Below are 20,034 nucleotides of genomic sequence, written 5' to 3' on the forward strand. Positions count from 1 at the left end.
TTATGAAATTGTCCTTTGGTAACATGAATATTAAACTCAATGTTTTTAATGCAGGACAACAACCCTCAGATTTGGATGACATATTTGAAGTGGACATGATCGAGAGCCTTGTGCAGGACTCCTTCCGTACATCTTTTGAAGATCCTCTTGAGACCTGCTTAGCACAATCGGGCATGGATTTTGACATTGATAGTCCCATCCATGAAGTCAATGCATTGCTCGACTCTACTCCTATATTGGAGACTGAAAAATGGAGAGTGAAAGTGGAACCTCTTCATCCCTCTGAGACTCTTCCTGACAGCACAGTTTATAACTCTGAGAAGACAAAGGCGAGCAGGCTGCTTAATGTTCTTAGAGCATATAAGGCAGCAATTGAACAGAAGGTAGAAAAAATCCAGGGAGTATGCCCCACTGTATGGATGGATCATGCTGTGGTAATATCGCATAACATGCAAAGGAAGCGTGATCCTAACATAGAAGAAGTCGTTCGAGCAGAAGTCCTTAAATTATTTGACGACAGTGTCAGTTGCCTTATTTCAGATAGCACGGTTCATGGGAACTCACATCACTTGTCTGGGATCGGTTAATGAAAGTGTTAAGGTAATTTCTTTGGCGGACCCTGGTTATAAAGATTATTTCATTTATGGTCCGTTCTTGTCTGGCTGAAGACGTTAAACTTAGCGCTCATGGGAGGCAACCCAGCCTTGTGCTTTATTGTATTGTTTTTTATTTCATTCATTTTCATTTTTCTTAGTTAGTTACTTCAATGTTTGTGGGTAACATTACTGCAAACCCTCACGAGACTACAACTCGTCCACTAAGGGTAACCTAGGGGTTTAAAGGCTTGTTGCATGCGCTAAATGCAATCGAGAGCACCTGCGAAAGTGGTATAGGTAGGATCTTTTCTTTTTCTTTTTGTTATTTTTGCTTCTGTTAATTTCTCTCTTGCCCTAACTTGCTCTTACATTGATAATTTTGGGAAGCCTCTTGATTCTCCGTCCAGGTACTATCTTTCCCTCATTCCTCTTTTATTATTCGTTGTTCCATGTGCATCGCATGATTATTTCTTTTACATTGAGGACAATGTAGATTTTAGGTTGGGGGTGGGAGATTAGGTTACCTAATCTGTATTTTCTTGGTCTTGAGCAAAATTTGTGAAAATTTTAAAATTTTTTCTGGAATTTCTATTGAATTCAAAGTGATTTTGAAGGATAGTTGTGATTTTACCATTATAAGATACATGATGTTGGTAACTAATGACTCTTGGATTCAGCCATCTGCTTGATTTCACAGTCCATTTTGATTTGTTAATCCATGATTAGACGTTGTAAACATTGATTGAGTCATGATTTCACATATCACATCTCGCTTGCACATTAAGTTTTGGTTCGATAACTGAATGATTAACTTGGTAAAAAGAAGAATTAAAAGGCTAAGTCACATAATCTTCACCATAGGTTTGCTCCTTATAGGTATAGATTTGATTCTCCATAGTTGACTTATAAAAAATGAGGCGACGAGTTTTCGCCATAGGTTTGCTCCCTATAGGTAAGAATTTGATTCCCCTCATTTGCGTTACTGCTCATAAAGAAAATCAAAGGCTGGTAAAATTAAAAATTAATCTGTGAGATAAGTGTTGGTTTCAAGCTTGGTTGTCACGAATTACCAATGATATCATGAGATTGACAATTGGATCTCTTAATGTTTGTAAGTCGAGATTACACTTTACATTCATGGAGCTCGATGTTCAGAAATGTTCTAATTAATGGATTAATATGTTGAACTCGATTATGAAGTTTACTGTTATATTTATTTCAGGAGAAAATTCTAATTACCATTCATGAATCTTAGAATTTTCACATCTCAGTTGTCTGTTCACAAGTTACTTGAGTTACAGGAATCATCTTTTATTTCTAAAATTATTTTTCGCATACTTTGCTCGGGACTAGCAAAATGCTGGTTGGGGGTTGTGATCAGGGTCAAATATTGCATATCAGACCCCAGTAATTACCAGATTTTACGTATATGATAATGCTTAATGGAGTATTTTAATTGTATTTTTGTTACAGGATGAAGTCAGGAGCGTTAATTGAAAATTGATGTTAAAGGCATGGATTTCATGATCCAAAGTCTCCAGAGCACGGGATGGACTCCAGAGAATCAATAATGAAGATTTTACACGCCTGAGATCTGAGGAAAGCAAGCCAAAGGGGCCCGAAAAGGGTCCAGAATGCAAGATCACATGGTTCCCGCTATCCGATCAGTTCGAAACTTCATACATGGGATGAGGGCCGTAAATTAACCGTACATATTAAATTTCAGCCATTGAAGAGCTCGGGAAGTGGTCCAACGGATAGATCAGCCTATTAATCTCCAATTTGGGGCCCACCTGATATTTGGAACTGCCTCAACCTTGGTATTGACGGCTAAATTACCATGATAAAGAGGATGGATGGTGTAGATTTCTCGTAAACATCACGGTGGGCCCTGTGTATGAGGAGCGTGCACACTGCATGTTTCCACCGGCTGAGCACCGAGCAAGCCGGCGTCGGTCAGCAGCGCTGACCCGATTCCTTTAAAAAAACGGAACTTTCCGTTTCCAGCGCCGCAACGGGCGGAAAGACCGCTTTTTACGGACCGCTGTGGGCCCCACCGGTAACACGTACGGCCGATCCGAGCCGTTCATCATGTAGAAGGGTTCATCAGCTACAAAACCATGTTTGCAGTTTGTGCTCATGCGTGCACACGTGCGTGATACAGAGGTCACAAACAGGCCGCCTTGTGACGTTCAAAACTGATTTTGTTCTGATTTCTTCTCTGGGCTGCGTCCACGCAAATTCAAAACCATCCATATTTGAACGAAATCTCGTCCTCTTATCCAATGGACGGGGTGGATTTCCCCGAAAAAGCTTATGTGGGGCCCACCGAGCATCACAGCGCCGGACGTGCGAAGGCTTACGCACGTCCGTGAAGAACTGACTTCCGGGCGGTTGTGGCCCACCATCTTCGATCAGATGGAAGATCTGATCCGTCCATCGTGTAGAAGGCTTCGAAAGCTTCAAAACCATGTTGACATTCCTCGCCCATGCGTACACACGTGTGCGGTACAGAGGCCAAAAGTAGACTGCCCCGGGACGTTCAAAACTGAGTTTTTTTGAGATTTCTTCTGTGGGCCGCGCTAATGGACGTTCCAAACTATCCATCTTTGAACGAAATTTCGTCCTGAATCCAATGGACGGGGTAGATTTTCCAGAAAATGCCTCTGTGGGGCCCACCGATCACGGCTGCGAAAAATTGCACTTCGAGTCCTTCTACGACTCTGCCACCGACCCCAGCCATCCAGCAGCTATAGAAGGAGAGTTTTGGACGTGGGAAAGGCATTTAGAACCAGGGGATTCCAGATCTGGAGCAAGGGAGAGAAGAAAGAGAAGAAAGAGAAGAAAGAAGAGAGAGAGAGATTGTTTGGTTTGACGTTTCTTTTATGAATTTTATTTAATATTTTTTATGGATTTTATGGGTCACTAATCTCTCGGGCTGAGATGAAGCCCTAATTTGATTAGCTCTTGTATTGGTTGATTTACTTTGAATTTCAATTAATTTGTTTCTTTCTTTAAGTGGGCTTTATGGGTTTAAATTCTATACTTCTCCATCTATGAACTTGATTAAAGTATATATATGGATGTTGTTTGGATGCTTATTATAGGTACTTGTGTCTGATCAAGAACAAGTTTCCTATAGAGGAAGAAACAGGGTGCTTTAATGAATGTACATTCCATGTACCCGACCAAGGACATGGGATATGTCATTCATGGCATTGCTTAAAGGAATTAGACAGTCTGTATGCCCGATTAAGGACACAGATTGTGCTTTCTCTATACAAGTGGTATCAATCTAGATCAAGGTGAATCAACAGACAAAATAAGGGTTAGGATAATTAGGGGTGGATTCGAAAGTCCTAGTGCTCTCTCTCTGATTGAATTTTCTTCCCTGTTCTTAATTAATTGTTTTTTTTTTTTCATAAAATTGTGCTTAGTAATTCATTCCATTATTTGTTGGATTAGTTAAGGAGAATCGTAGATTTGAATTGTGACGACCAGTCCTCGTGGGAACGATCTCGTAATACGTACCGTATCTGCATCTGATTCGTATACTTGCGAGTTTAAATATCATTTAAATCGTGTTGGTTTAAATAAAACATCACCCATTAGCCTCTGTAACTGCTTCTACAAGATCATTTCCAAGATTATTGCTTCTAGACTGAGTCACGTCCTTCCTTTGCTGATCTCGCACAAGCAAGGGGCTTTCATCTAGGATTGTTCTATCGCAGAAAACATAGCACAGTCCAGGAATTGTTTCGAGAGCTTAACAGGAAGGTTGGTGGAGGTAATATTGTCCTTAAGCTGGATATGGAGAAGGCCTATGATAGGGTCGATTGGGATTTCCTAAAAAAGGTTTTGTTTTGATTCGGGTTCGCCCCTTCTTGGGTGAACCTGGTGGAGAAATGTTGGGTGAATTGGTGGTTTTCTATACTAGTTAACGACATTCCATCTGGTTTTTTCAAATTGACAAGAGGGCTTCGGCAAGGAGATCCACTCTCCCCCAATCTTTTTATTATCTCAACAAAAGTTTTAAGTAGAGGTCTCAGATCCTTGGTAGCCTAGGGCCGTTGTCTCCCTTTCAAGCTCGAGAGAGGGCGCCCATTTGTCACCCACCTATTGTATGCATATGATACACTTCTCTTCCTCAACGAGGGATCACCATCGCTGAAAACCAGAAAGGAGTTCGTGGACTCCTACCAAGCAACCTCGGGGCAGAGAATTAACCTCCACAAGAGCGCCTTCTTCTGCGCTGACAAGCTTCCTTCTCTTAGAGCTAGAACCATCGAGAGATTGCTTGGAATTGCGAAGTTGTCGGCCCCATCATATCGTGGGGTTCCTATGGCTACAGGTAGGCTGAAAGCCAGCGCATTTCTCCCTCTTATTGACAGAATTGACTCCCGCATCAGGGGCTGGCAGTCTAGGTGTCTCTCTCAGGTTGGGAGAGCTGTTCTGGTAAAACAAGTGCTAGGGAGCATCCCAGTCCACTCTTTAGCTGCAGCCCACCTGCCCTCCTAGGTTCTGAAGTCCCTGGATAACCGTATGGTTTTTTTTTTGGTCGGATGGAAAGAAGTTGCACTGGCGTAACTGGGATTCGATTGCACTTCCTACTAATGAAGGGGGTCTGGGTATCAGAAAACTGTCGGATGTTATGAAGGCCTTCCGTCTGAAGATGGCTTGGGCGATCAAATATAGGGAAAAGGGCAGTCTTTGGAGCGGTTTTGTGGCAACAAAACATGGCCCTGACCTGTCAGGTCCCTCCCGCACGTCCATCATCGCGTCCCCTTTATGGAAGAGAATCAGGAACTTATTCCCAATTGTCGAGATGCAGGTGCAGTGGAAACTTGGAACGGGCCAGTGCAGTCTATGGTGTGACAACTGGACCGGGTTGGGCCCTATTCAGCACCTAATTTCATCCCCAATACTTGAGGCATTGCTGCCCATGAGGGTTTCCCATTTTTTGGATGCCAACAGTCCTCGGCCCCCTTTGGCGGTCTTCAATTTGCTCCCTCAGGATGTGATTGACTTCATCTTCAAGGCTGATTTTTGCACATCTGAGGGTCCAGACTCCCCTCTCTGGCGCTTAACCTCATCCGGCATATTCTCTGTAAAATCAGCCTGGAACTTAGTTAGATCGCCCAGGCCGCGGAAAGTTTGGGCGAGGTGGATCTGGCATACCTCTTTAACTCTGAGAATCTCTCTGTGTGGAAGGTTTTGCAGGGGCTATTCCGGTGGACACTGCTGTTCAGTCCAAAGGGATTCACTTGGCCTCCAGGTGTGTTTGTTGTGGGGCTGATGCGAACCAGTCCCACTCGGCGGAATCCCTTCACCATCTTTTCATTGGCAGCAAGTTGGCACAAGACGTTTGGACCCAGTTCGGATACAGGTTCGGTATATCTGTTATGCCAGCTCTATCCATGGAATCCCGTCTTTCCCAGTGGAGCACCCCATCTCACAAGATGCGGCACTCCTCGGTTCAGAAGCTCGTTCCATGTCTGATCATTTGGGAATTGTGGAAGGCCAGAAATGCGGCTGTTTTTGACGGCAAGTCTACCTCTGCGCTCTCCTTGTCCAATCGTGTGTGTTGGTGGTTAGCTCATATCAGCAACCTCAAATCGGCTCCTTCCTCGGCTGTCTCACCCAGGGCTGAGTCGTAGCCTTCGCTGTTCTCTTCGACCTCGAATTTTGTTTTAGTTAGCTCGACTTCCAAGCATCTATCTCTGATTAAATGGTTGAAACCGAACCCGGATTGGGTGAAGATTAACGTAGATGGTTCGTCCAGAGGTTACCCAGGGAGCTCTGGTGGCGGTGGGGTCTGCAGAGGTGATAGAGGCCAGTTTATCTTCGCATTTGCAGTGGGATATGGGGTTGGCTCTAGTGCCATGGCGGAGCTTCGAGCTATCCACGATGGCCTCTCCCATTGTCTCTTTTCAAGTCTCTCTAAGGTGATAGTGGAATCAAACTCGCAACTGGCCATCGACGTTCTGAACGGTTTAGTGCATCCAAGTTGGAAATGGGCCTACTAGATCCATAGGATTAGTAGATTAAAGCTACCAGGGCAAGTGCGTTTCGTTCACATATTCAGGGCGAGTAACGCTCCGGCAGATGCCATGGCCTGTTTTACTCAGTTTTCGTTCACATTTTTCCTAATTTTTTAAAAATCGGTCGAAAATACTCCAAAAATAAATAAATAAAAATAGAAAATCAGTTGCATAATCTGTGAAATGTACATTGACATATTCTACTGTGATTAACACATCATATTCAACTATTAAAATAGAAAAAGATTGAAAAAAAAAAAGATTATTTATAATTTTTAAAAATAGGCTGAAAATAATCTAAAAATAAAAAAAAATACAAAAAAAAAAGAAGAAAATCAGTTGCATAGTGTATAAAATGCACACTGATATGTTCTAATTTGAATAACACACCATATTCAATCATAACAACATAGATTAAAAAAAGTATGAATACCTATTTTTGATTTTTTTCGAAAAATAGCCCACCGAGTTTCAATTCACGCTAATCCATGCAATAACTTGTTTTGATCCTCAAATTCAAGCTAAGAGTGGTCAAAATTTGTAGTAGAATACTTTAGGAACGAATTAGAAGACAAAAATGCCAAAAAAATGAAAAAATAAATTAAAAAAATCATAAGTTTTAAAGGCTAGAAAACTAGTCGTTTCTGACCGTTTCGCCCCCTGACTATTATGAGGCAGTAATGGCTGTTATGGCCTGTAACGGCCATTACGGCCGTATAACAGCCGATTCGAACCCCAAAAACAGGGGCCACTAATTTGACCCCATATCTCAAAATGGTACGGACCATTACCATTACGTTACGTATCGGCCGTTATAGCTGATACGTAACCAATTTAGTACTCCTTAGGGTTGATAGGAGGCAACGAGAGAGAGATTATCCTGGTGTTCCAATTTCTCCCCTTTTACGGTGAGAATATGTTTATTTCCTAGATAAGGTGTTCCATGGGATTGGTCTGTATGCATATTAGTCATGTGATTTGTTGCATTAGAGTTGATAAACCACAAAGGATTAGGAATATGGGAAAGTGGGAATCCTTACCAGATATGCCAATAACAGGGAATATACAAGAGATAGTTGTAGATATAGAGTTCTATACCGATTGTCAGATGTTGTCTAAGTAGATGATGTCTATGATCTAGTAGCTATGTCAAAGCTTGGGTAGAGATGACGAAGTATCACCTGGCATTAATCCTACAAGTGCTTTATAGATAGCCTGCTATGCCTTAATAGTCAGTTTGATGAAAGTCTATGGAGCAACTACCTTTTTAGGGCGTTTCACTCAATGATGATGTGTTGATAATGGGCCTTGTTCTTTTGATGGTACACAGTTCTTTTTCCCAAAACAAGAGGTGCCCAAAATTGATGCATTCAAAGCAATTTATTTGGATTCATCCTTTTGAGCCCCTTGGACCATTGGGCAACAAATATTAACACCATGTTATAATTCTTTTTGTCAAGTTTGACAGCCAATAAAATGTTAATACAAAGCCCCATTGTGCATGGTGACAAATGGGTAAGGTGGTAATAGATTTACTAGAATTGATCACGCTCAAACAAAGGTGCCCTTGTGTTCACTAAAGCACAATGCAATGAAAAGAGAGCACCAATAGTCGTCATGTGGTACACTAAGGCACAAGAAAATTTCCAAGAGAGCATTCTGCCTCTTTATTGGCACTTGGACGCTGCTGATGATGGCCCATCATCAAGGTGGGTTTGAGCAGCAAGAAACTGAAGGAAGAGGAGCAACAATGTTGCTAGATGATGATGTCATAAGTAATACAGATGTCTTCGGATCGGGGTCACTGGAGGGTTTAGCTTTGAGCGAATTTAACAATGGTGTCGTTGGAATGGGATGGGTTTGGGTTGGATCTGGCAATGGTAGTTCGACGGAGGTGGATGGCATCACCTATGGTTGTTTTTGCCAAATTTCAGAAGCGGCAGGTTCTGGGTCACGGAGGGGTTCAAATTTGGCCGAATTTAACAATGGTGCTGTCAGAATAGGATGGATTTGGGTTGGATCTGACCACAGTAGTTGGATGGTGGTGGATGGTGTCAACTATGGTTGTTTTTGCCAGATTTGAGTGGCGGCGGGTTCTAGGTTGCGCTGGATCATTAGTTGGGAATGAAATGGAGATGGTGGTGGTGATAATGCTAGAGATTAGTTGTGGTGATGGCTCTCAGAGATGGTGGCGGGTGACGGCTCTTGGACATGGAGGTTTTTGGTGTCGGAGATGGTGGTAAGAGATTGAAGAGCAAGATGGTTAAGTGGTAATGAGGTAACCGATTGTGTTGGATCTTAGTAGCAAGCCAGTGGATAGGGTCATTGGTAAAAAGTTGGAGCGATTGGTGTAGTAGGGCAGCATGGAGATTGCGAGCGTGAAGGGTTCGGGTTCAATAGCATGTTGGGTTGAGTAATTTGAGTTCAACAACTGAATGGGGTTGGGGTTGCGATGGATTTGATAGATTGGGTTCAATAGAGTGTAACGATAGTGGCGGTAGAGGCAACAAACATTTGCTAGAAATGAAAAAGGTTGTATGTTGCAAGTTTGGTGCTAGATGTGGTGGCATTGTGCGGTGTGTGAGAGAGTTAAGGTGTTGGATGACAAGGGTTATGGGTTCACTGCAACGGTGAGTATGAACGAGTTTTAGTTATGGTGCGTGTACAAAGCAGTGGTGATATCGTCTGAAAATTTTGAATAAATCTCAGTTGGTGGGTTGAGTCATTTGCATCTAAGATGGTTGTCAATGATGATGTCATCAGGGAACATGAAGACATAGCTTGGAACCAGACTCGAAAATCTGGTTATTGCAGCAACAAGTGCCATCAGTTTTAGAACTGGGGCATTGTTGAGAATAGTGCTACTTTTGCCAAAGGACAAGGGAAAGTCGTCCGATTGACCTACTACTCTAATACCATATCATGGCGACCATGATTGTGTTTTTAATTCAAGGACCATGATGGGGATTATATACACAGAAATACCAGTGTATATCTCTAAAGATAGAGATCCTAAGTATTTTACATATGTACAGATTTGATATATGATGCTACGATCCTTCTCTCTACATAAATCCCGTCAAGGAGTGTCGTTAGCATATGACAGAATGGATGGAATAAACGGTGTCTCGTTCTTGAGGGGATGAATTATTTCATCAGCGACCTAAAGCTTTGTCTATTTTACTCGGGTTCTGGTTCTTATCAGTGGGACCTACTGTTCAGTAATTTAGACCATTTCTTTGTTGTGTCCAACCACAAGTGGATGTTATTTTTTTGGAATCTAATTGATGGTCATGATTCCATAGCTAGAATTGTGAAATGCATGCATACATAATGATATCAACTAGAAAACCACGAAGCAGAAGTGGGATTGACTGCATAACTTGAGCCATGCTGATCCATCCAATGGTGCACAACATTCCTCTATGTGGTTGGTCTTAAAGATGAATGGCTTCAATCGTTGCTCCTCGCATCCCTACACAGTAAATGCCTTTGGCTCACCTTCTCCCCAATTCTCCCTCAAGTGTGTGGCCGAAGATGGGTAGCCTCACATTTTTTAGCTTGTATGGAGAGGTCCAAGGGTCTCTCTTATTTATAAACTTGGATCCCCTATCCATCATAGAAACCAAGTCCCGCATAAATTCTCTTTCTTTACACATGTTAGCTTGCGCTAATATGAAGTTTCCTTTATAATTAGGCCTTGAAGCTTAAAGCCCAAGTTTTTCAAAAAAAAAAAAAAAAAAACCAAACGACCCTATATGGCAGTACACATGTGCATGTGGGCCACCATACTGAAGGTACGGTGACATTCTTCTACTTGGTCCACTTGCTAAGCACCTTTTAGAAAAAAAAAAAAAAACTTGTTTTAGGTTGGTTTTTTTTTTTTTTTTTACCTTTAATTTTGAAAATGACTCTCATGGGTTCAATAATCAAATAAACCTTTATACATTCACAATTTGAAAAACATCCCAACAATAACTTCACTTTGCTAACAGCTCATAAATCCTTATCAAATGAAACTACGTGTGTGAATTATGATATTTATACTCCCCTCTATGTATTATGACACTAGCAACCCTATCTAACATGGTAGGAAGGATCACAAGCTAATCATGCCCATTCACACATAATCCTTGTTATAATGCCTTTATGAGAGGTTATTTCTATTATCTTTTATCCATACAAATCCATGTGCACATATATTGGGGACTTAAATGCCCGTCGACCGTGCCATTGAGAACTTACATGCGCATTAATTGTGGCTAACTAGGTGCACCCCACCATGTGTATGTGATATCGACCCTGACCATTAAGTGGGTTATGCCATATTAGGCTCAGGCCCAAAAATTAGGACAATCCATGATTTAGGTTAGCCACACCAAAGGAAACAGTTGGGAGGGAATGCCCAACCTTGATTCCATCGGCGTTCACCTAAATTGCAAAATGATTGGATTTTGGGCCATGAGCCTAACATGGGGTGACTCATCTAATGGTAGGAGTGGATGCCACATATACGGTACGATGGGGCTCTTATACAAAATCAAGGGTGGTGTTCCCCTTCCAGCTGTTTTGCTTTTTATGGCCCACCCAAATCAAGTATTGGCCTGCTTTTTAAGCCATGGCCCTAACATGGGTGATGCACCTAATGGTCATAGTGGATTTCACATAAACAACATAGTGGGCCTTGCACCAAACCAAGGGTGGGTGTCTCCTTCCCAACTATTTCCCTTGTTGTAGCCCACCCGAATCACTAATCCATATGATTTTTGGGCAATAGGCCTAACATGGGGTGATGCAAGCTGATGGTTGGAATGGATTTCACCACACATCATGGTGGAGCACCACTGTGGGCCATGCTAGTTTGCTCACTCAAAACTCTACTATTTATGTGTATGTAATTATCAAGTGCAAATGTTTTCACCACAATGTGGTGCAAACGGTTGTGGGCCCCACTAGATTTGTTGATCACATCCACTATGATCATCATCCATGCCTTCCCTCATTTGGCCATGGGCCAAAAAATCAAGCCAATCCATGACTCGAGTGAGCCAAGGGTAGGAATATTTGAAACTGGACGCACACCCTTCAATCTTATTGGGCCGTGTTAGTGCACTGATTTGTGCACCTTGTTTGTCAATCACGTGAGTCTATGTGCCATGTTGCTGGTTGAGCCATTTAAAGCTAAAGACTGAAGACACAAGTGTACATGAGCATCAAGGTGCAAAGAACAGGTATATGAGGTGTCTTGGTGACCTTAGCCCTTAACCCAAAACAACCCTTGAACCTTTAGATGATCCTAACTCTATAGGTATACCTTGTTGATCATCCCTTATCCTTAGAAGCTTAATTAGAAAATGATAAGTAAGGCAAGTAGAGGTGTGAAACAGCTGTGCAAAATATGCCCAAAACAATAATTTTCATGTAATGTTCAATCCCATCGAGCAATCTTCGATCGGTCTCGATTGATTGGGCTTGATCAATCGAAGGTGCCCATAAATGTCCAGCAATAAATTGACAATTTTCTGGAATCTATCGATGCCATTGAACCAACCTTCGATCCCATTGAAGGGGAGTTCGATCGATCGAACTGCCCGTTTTCGATCCGCTTTTTTACCATTATAACTTGGTTCCTATATATGGGGCATTCGGACCTTGGGCATTTTGGATGAGTTTTTGGTGCAATAGAAGCCTAGGTGATTCTATGTTCATATCCCTCATCCTTAGCCTCTAAACCAATGAGTTTTAAGTTATATTCTTGAAATTAACACTGTAATGAGGATTCTAACCTCCACCTTGAAGATGTGCTTGAACTCCACAATTTTCTAGAGATTAGACCCAATATCTATTGGTGTATCCTTTGTCTAAATCCTCTAGAAGACCCATCTAAGTGAATCCCTTTGAAATTCAACATTCCATTAGCTGTAGGAGATTCACACAAACTTCCCATCATCTTAGTCACCGCAATAGAGCATCGCATGCAAGGTGTTTGATCTTAGAGCTGAAGCATTGGCAGCACATCAGCATCAATGATGGGGAAAACAAAAGGGGAGTTGACTGAAGCACAGGAGAGCATTGATTAAGAAACCCAAGACAGTGCATCAAAGTGACTTAATTCGACAAGTGTCATTCAGGAGTTTGTGACCAAAACTCAATAAGTTCTTGTGTGGGACCTAGGCTCTCGTGTAGGTCCGAATTTACTGGACACAGGTGTCTACGTGTTAGTCTCCGTGGGAGCCTCCACGGGAGTAAACATAGGTCCTTGGAGTAAGCCCGAGGTTATTGGTTAGCCAATGGAAAACCAACTCAAGTCTCTTGTGGAAGCCTCCGGCAGGAGTGTACGTTAGGTCCTTGGAGTAGGCCTAAGGTTGTTGATTAGCCAATGGAAAACCAACTCAAGTCTCTTACGGAAGCCTCCGGCGGGAGTGTACGTTAGGTCCTTGTGTAGGGCTGTAAATGTTAGAGGTGGACCTGATTTAAAACCTTTGATAGTGAAATCCAGTACAGTCATGGGTTGAGTTCGTCCATCGGGAATGAAGTAAGGATACCGAACCACTATACATGCTTGTGTTTGGGATTGTCTTTTGAGCATTTGTTTAATTATGCTTATGTGATTGATTAATGAATTATATGTATGCGTGATTATATGAATGTTAAGAGTTAATAGTTAGCATATCCCACATACACACGTACACTATCATTTATAGACTAGTTGCTTAGCATGTTAGTTTAAGCAATTATATGTTTAATTGGCAAAAAAATTATTTGGTCCTAATAACCACCCCCCCCCCCCCCCAAAAAAAAAGACATAGCCACTATTCTATAGCTCCGCCAAGCTTCCGCGCGTAACCCACCACCACATGCAATTTCGGCACCACCTAAGTCTCAGAATTGCCTGATTTTTTGGGTAGCCATCATTTGAGGTAGATGTTTTATATTAATGGATTGTATAGCATACACAACATTGTTGGTCCTCTATGAGAATCAAGGGTCCGTGGCCATCCACTTTAAACTGTTCATGTTGACATGGCCCACTTGAGTTAATGGATGGCCTGATTTTTGGGCTCATGGTCAATAGGTAATAAGATGAGGGAAAGTAGACATAGATGGCTTGGTAATGTGCAACCGAGACTGAGAACTACACCGATTAAGAGTGAGTTGGTACAAGTTGAGGCTCTAAAAGGGCAAGGGGAATGCAAAAAAAGATGTGAATGGAGGTAGTAAAAAAGGAATTGATGACCCATAATGTAATTGAAGGTCTTGCTCTTGATAGAGTGGAATAGCAAAACATGATTCATGTAGCCAACCCCAATTAATTGGGATAAGGGCCATAAGGTGTAGATCATGGTGATGATGATGGTCAAATGATGGATAGTGTGCATGATGGTTGGAGTGGTGTGTGTTATTACATACACAATGACCATCATGCACGACCACTTGGGTTATGGATTAGCATAACTTTTGGACCCATGGCCAAACATGGACATGGACGTTGTGCATGATGGTCAAAGAGGATGTCATGAACACATCACAGTGAGACCTACACAACTGGATTGCACCTCTCTCTCTCTCTCTCTCTCCCCGCAACACCAGCGCGTGCGCACAACATATATGCATATACATATACGTACGTATAACTGAAGTTAGGGCCCTTGATAGACTGGATTGGTGGAAAAGGATTCATGTAGCCAATCCCAATTAGTTGGGATAACACTTAGATGAGGTGATATGTATTACGTATGTGCATTTGCACAGACGCGCACGCGCAAAGACAGGAATCATCCTCTTTTCTTTAGTTTGTCATGACTTAATTCTATAGATTCACCATAATACACTTTATATTTTGCTGAGATTTTAGATCCTTAGAATAACCTCATCATAATTCCTTACTCGTCCTAGGTGATACAAGTATTACTTCATTATCCAAATCAATTTAGTTTTTAGGTATCATTTTGAAACAAAGGGAAACAATCCATCGTGAAACACCCATAGCAGAATTTTGTTATGAGTGAATCTTACCAGAGTCTGATGGAGAGGGCAGAAACCTTTTGTTATGAGTCCTACTCAGCATTACATTGCCCAAAACATGGGGAATTCAGCAATTATGTAAAGGCAAAAAGTCACTACATACGAATAATGTCAAGAAAAAGCAGAATGAATGGTGACGATAGTCTGACCTATGAGGACTGTGGGGATTGGATTTAGCACTTGGGTGCTTTCATGTTCTCTACGGCAGCCGATTCCACTTTTTCTTCCCTCTCCCACAGTCCCAGCTGGACATTCACATACAAAACCAGGGACAGTGTTCCTGCATTTTGCTCCTTCCATGCAAGGACTACCACTGAAAGGCTCGTCACATTCATCAATATCTGTATTTTCAGCCATAGCAAACACGGTAAAATCAAAAGACTGTCTTGGAGATAATAATAAGTAATACAAGAAAATCCATAAGCTTATATCTTCTCTAAGGGCTGGTTCAAGCTCCTCAGCCTGATGCTTGCTACCTACCATCCAATTGAGTTATGAGCTAATAGTCACAAATTTGGGTGACCTCCCATTAGCTACCCAGTGCAGGACACACAAACCACCCTCTCGAATTTCAAAACTCTTTGGAAAGTGGAAAAGGAAAAGGAAAGAAAGTGGATGACTAGTCCCATGATGGGACACTTTACCGTGTTCATAAACCAATATTGGTTTCAGGAAGCAATCATGACCAAACACCATGGTTATATTCTCACACACAAGATACAGGGTGACTAATGTGAGAGCTTTATCAGATTTCCACTTCTATCCTAGCAAGGCCCACAAAATGGAATCCATGTCTCAAGAAATCTTGGGAAATCACCACTGGGTAATCATTACTGTTTTGATTTCTTTTCTTCTTCTTTTTCTATTATTTGAAAGCAAGAAAAAAAAATGTTATGTTGTCACTAAACAAGGATTGCACAACTCACCTTGGCATCCTTGAGAACCATTGAGGTAAGGGTTCCCTCTGTACCCATCTGAGCAATTGCACTGATACCTATTACTTGTCTCAGCACATGAGCTGTTACCACCGCATGTGTGGGCCGGTGCCCCCCTGGGAGAGAAACAACGACCTTCCATTGACCATTCAAGCCTCATACTAATGTTTGCTTTTTTATCAAAATCAAGGAGATCTGACTCTGTGAAAATATAGCTCCCATCTTCAACAAAGAACCCATAGCTGCATGCACTGATACCTGAGTTAGTCTGATAGACAGAAATCTGTAGCATCTTTCTCATGTATGGAAGCAATATTTCACAACAGCCTTGACCCTTGCAAGAACCACTAACAACACTATTATGGGTAGGACATTTCGAGGTGCACCAGTACTCATAGTCACCTAGGGTCATTCCCTTTCCTATTGTTGTACAACCTATGACTATTAAATCGTTTGAAGCAGCCGAGATGGTGAAAGGACTTGCTTCAGACAATTGAATCTGTGTACTTTTCTCATCTTGTGATGATGGACAAGACTTGGCAATGAACTCTGTCGAATTGATGCGCACTTCTGCTTGCAGGATCTCAAGGAGTTGAAGGTTCGAATCTGATACGTAGGGAATGTCTTGGCTGCAATTAACTTCAAAGCCTTTGACGAAACAATGGGAGTATCCCATTCCGAATGGGTAGCTGATATTGATGTTGCCACATTTCTTGGGGCAGTCGGCGATCGATATGGAGTCGATGGCTCTTGCATTAGTGGATGAGAGATGGGTCAATGGCAAGAAGATGAAGAAGCAGAAGAGTGCTACCATTGATGACATGGTTTGGGTTGAATTTTCCTTGCTTTTGTAGAAGGTATTTTGCTTCATCTTCAAACCTTTCCAAGTTGATCAAGAGGAAAATCATAGCATCCTAGTCGATGTGATGTCCTTGAGTGTTTAGTTTATACAACCAAGGACCATGCTTTGGAGATCATGGCGGTTGATCTAGTGGTCCCTATATAGGATGGATGATGAGCCAAAAATCCACACCATAATATCCAAGCAAATCAATTACTTGGTGGCCTGAGTTTGTACGGTTGAGTTAAATGCTGCAATATCTGTATTCAACTGAATAAAGGAGAAATATTGGATGGCTAGGATCTCTGAGTTGGCTTTTTCATTTTATTTTATTTTTTTCTCTGTGGGCATTGTTCATCCATGATGTCCCATGATACCTAGGGTTCAGATCACCGAGAAAGAGGCCCTCTTTATACAACTGAAAACCGAAGGATAATGTACATATTTCAGTTGAGGATCATTTAATTCGTTCCTGATGAAATGGGCCCCAAGCCTGGAACCTGAATCGTTAGTTACTAGACGTTGGTGCGATGATATTCATAATCCAAAGTCCACATGTCACCTAGTAATTAGTGGCAAGCTTTGTTTTTTGTGCTTCGAATGCCATATTGGTGTGTTCTTTACATTTCTCTCGTTTTGTTGTTACCCTGGGTTACAAATGGATATAGCGTATGCGAATCTGAACCGTTCATCAGTTGGGTTTTCTGTCGACTAAAAACCACAGTTAGGGATCCCCATCTTCGGATAAGTACGGCTTTGAATGAATCTGGGCAGTTGCTTTCCATTTTCATTCTCATTTGAAGGCCACGGATCAGATAGCTAGGTTGCATGTTGATCTGGATTACCCGTTGATTTTCGTTATGACAGACCGTCCACAGTAGTACGCACCGGACAGACGATTTGGGGACAATTTCCTGCGACTGTTATTGGGAGCCTGTGAATCAAAAAGCTCTATTGGGCCCACCATGATGTGTCTGCGTGTGTGACATCGACTCTGTCCCTCATTAGGTTACCTCGTGCTAGGACATGAGAACAAAATCAGGCCTTTCCAAAACTCAAGTGGTCAAGACCACTGGAATAGTGGTATTGGGATGTCCACCGTTGAAACCTTTCTGGTTCCCACCGTGATGTTTATTCCCATCCAACCTGTTCATAAGGTGAGTCCCACGAGGATGAAGGGAAAATCCAAACATTAGCCTTATCCAAAACTTTGATGCCCCAAGAAGGTTTCGATGGTATTGATACCCACCCAAACTTTTTCCCCTGTTGTTTTTTTTTTTTTTTTTAAATTATTATTTTCAAGCAATGCTTGGATATACGCTCTACATTTTGCTGAGTTCTTGGATTCAAATGTATCAGAAACCAACGGTCACTTTATCTTTTTTTTGTTTCACTTTAATAATCCCTCCAGCCATGGTTGATGCAAGCAGTTGTCTTCACAATCATAGTTAAGGTGGAATCGCATTAGTTCTTCTTCTTATTCTTCTTTTTTGAACATCTCAAATCATCATCAAGGTCAAGACATTGTGATCTTCTAGATGGGGACTTGAGCGGAACAATAGTTCTATGATTGGCTTCAGATCTTGTCAGCAACTGATTAGCTAATTAGACAATATGAAACTTCAAAATTTCCAAAATATCTTAAAATCCCACAAATTAGAGAATGTATGTGTGGCGAAGAAGGGTGCCTAACCCCTTCTTTCTCCATCACTAATGTCGTTACTTAAAATTCCTAGACGCGTACCATCCAAATGAGTCATTCTAGCTGGGAAGTCTTCAATTCTCCAACTGAAAGTGATTCTACAATGTTTAGCAGGTTGTAGATTCTAAGCTTATTTGGCTAGTAGAAACTCCAAATCAAACATATCATCTCATTGAGTCAATATTACACCCTTTAACCAAGCACCCACACAGGAAGCATTCCCCACGGGAGTGGGGGCAACCTTGCTTGCGAGAAAGCGTTCACAGATCTGGCAACTTCATCACTAGCGGGTGTTGATAGCTACTAGCTAAGACCTCCACTTAAAACATGGGATCTTAGGAATTTTGATGATTTTGGAGGTTCTAGTCATTTACATTTCCAGTCCTTTACATTCCAGTTATCTACTTTGTCACACTTAACATTATAGTTATTTATTTTCTCGTACTTTACCTTCCAACTATTTACCTTCGTGTACTCTAATTTGTAAAATTTACATTTACACAATCTTATTTTCCTTTACATTTTTTTCTTTTGTAAGTTTTCTTTTTAAGCTGGGAGCCATTGCATCACTTGCATCTCACAACACAAGTGCGGACATTACATAGGATACACATCGGGCTCGTAAGGAATTTCTCTTCAATCTTGATATTGAGAAGGCCTCTCGGAAAGCCCACACTAGCATGTATCAAAGATTGGTCTATTTGAACCAAGAGGCATATCGCTTAGGGAATCTTTGAAAGTTGGGAACCTAGTTACATGCATTCACTGGCAAGCTTAGTTTTAAAAAATATATAATATTAAAATACAAAATAAATAAATAAATCTTAAAATGAGTAAATAAAAAATGAGAGCAAAAGAGCAAGGCCCAAAAACTGTCAGCTCCACTGTTGCCCCCGAAAGTAATCAGTGTGTTTGGCGCACAAGGAAAAGTCTAGTGATCAATCCCTGCAGTCTGATCCATACCCAGTCACGTGCGATAATGGATACCCAATAGGACATGCTCGTGGCCCTTCTGGCCTTGGGAACAATTAGAAGTCGCAGTCGAGATTATCCCCACAGCCTCCCCAATGAGGAAGATGGCCAAAAGTCTTAAGAGGTTGGAAGACCTTATGGCTGGGTTTCTTTGGGCGAAGTCGATCCTTAAACCCCAAATGTGACATCACAACCGCCCAATCCCCCAGTCAGTCAATTCCATCCACCTACTCCCATCTTCAGCTTCCCTCCTACTGTTCAGTCAATCTAGAAAACTCCCCCAATGGGAGCCTTTTCAAGTCAACACAGGCACCTGCGAAACTGGGAGCTCTTTCTAACAAACTACCCCCAATGGGAGCCTTTTCAAGTCAACATAGGCACCTGCGAAACTGGGAGCTCTTTCTAACAAACTACCCCTAATGGGAGCCTTTTCCAATTAGCAAAGTTAGAGCAGAACACAAGTTGAACCAAGTCGAGTTTGTCATATCTCGGCTCGGTTCGGCCAGCAGGCAACCCCAGCTCGAAGTCAGCTTGGCTCTATCCTTGAGCCTGACTGGCCAACTCGGCTATTTTCACTCAGCGGCTTGGGCTAGCTCAGGTCGAGTTCAAGTTGTTTTCGAGCTTGAGCTTTCGAGTCAAGTCACTGGGCTGCCATGGACAACATCCTTTCTTGCAACGAGAGCCAAGAGACGTCTGTAATGTCTTCGACACATGTCCCTACCCATTAAAAGTTTCACCAGCCATAACCTCTGCTACATTAGTTTCTCCATTGTGGTAGGAACTCGGGTCCCAGCTCTGCTTTGACCAGAACAAGTGTCCTCTTATAAAGCCCTTGTTGCGTTTAGCATAGGAGAGGGGCATCCACCACTATCGGCAGTCACATCTTTTGCATGCAGGATAGATCTTCGTCCATCTATCACAG

The 20,034-nt window shown here is 42.0% G+C and overlaps 1 protein-coding gene across 1 annotated transcript; it reads right to left on the reverse strand.

The window, feature by feature from the left end:
- Positions 1–14,773: 14,773 nt before the first annotated feature.
- LOC131217563 (wall-associated receptor kinase 1-like) lies at positions 14,774–16,411 on the reverse strand. Its single transcript, XM_058212500.1, has 2 exons — positions 15,589–16,411; positions 14,774–15,138 (listed from the first exon to the last, which is right to left on the reverse strand). The coding sequence occupies exons 1-2, from the start codon at positions 16,409–16,411 to the stop codon at positions 14,774–14,776; spliced, it is 1,188 nt and encodes a 395-aa protein (XP_058068483.1).
- Positions 16,412–20,034: the final 3,623 nt, after the last annotated feature.

This window comes from Magnolia sinica, chromosome 10 (genome assembly GCF_029962835.1).
Source record: "Magnolia sinica isolate HGM2019 chromosome 10, MsV1, whole genome shotgun sequence".
NCBI classification, from domain to species: domain Eukaryota; kingdom Viridiplantae; phylum Streptophyta; class Magnoliopsida; order Magnoliales; family Magnoliaceae; genus Magnolia; species Magnolia sinica.

What these genes read in the sequence shown, in the direction of transcription:
- LOC131217563 (XM_058212500.1), bottom strand. Translation starts at nt 16,411, where the DNA reads ATGGTAGCACTCTTCTGCTTCTTCATCTTCTTGCCATTGACCCATCTC. An exon ending in TGGTTCTCAAGGATGCCAAG is followed by an intron (nt 15,139 to 15,588) that starts GTGAGTTGTGCA and finishes ATTGGATGGTAG; the next exon opens with GTAGCAAGCATCAGGCTGAG.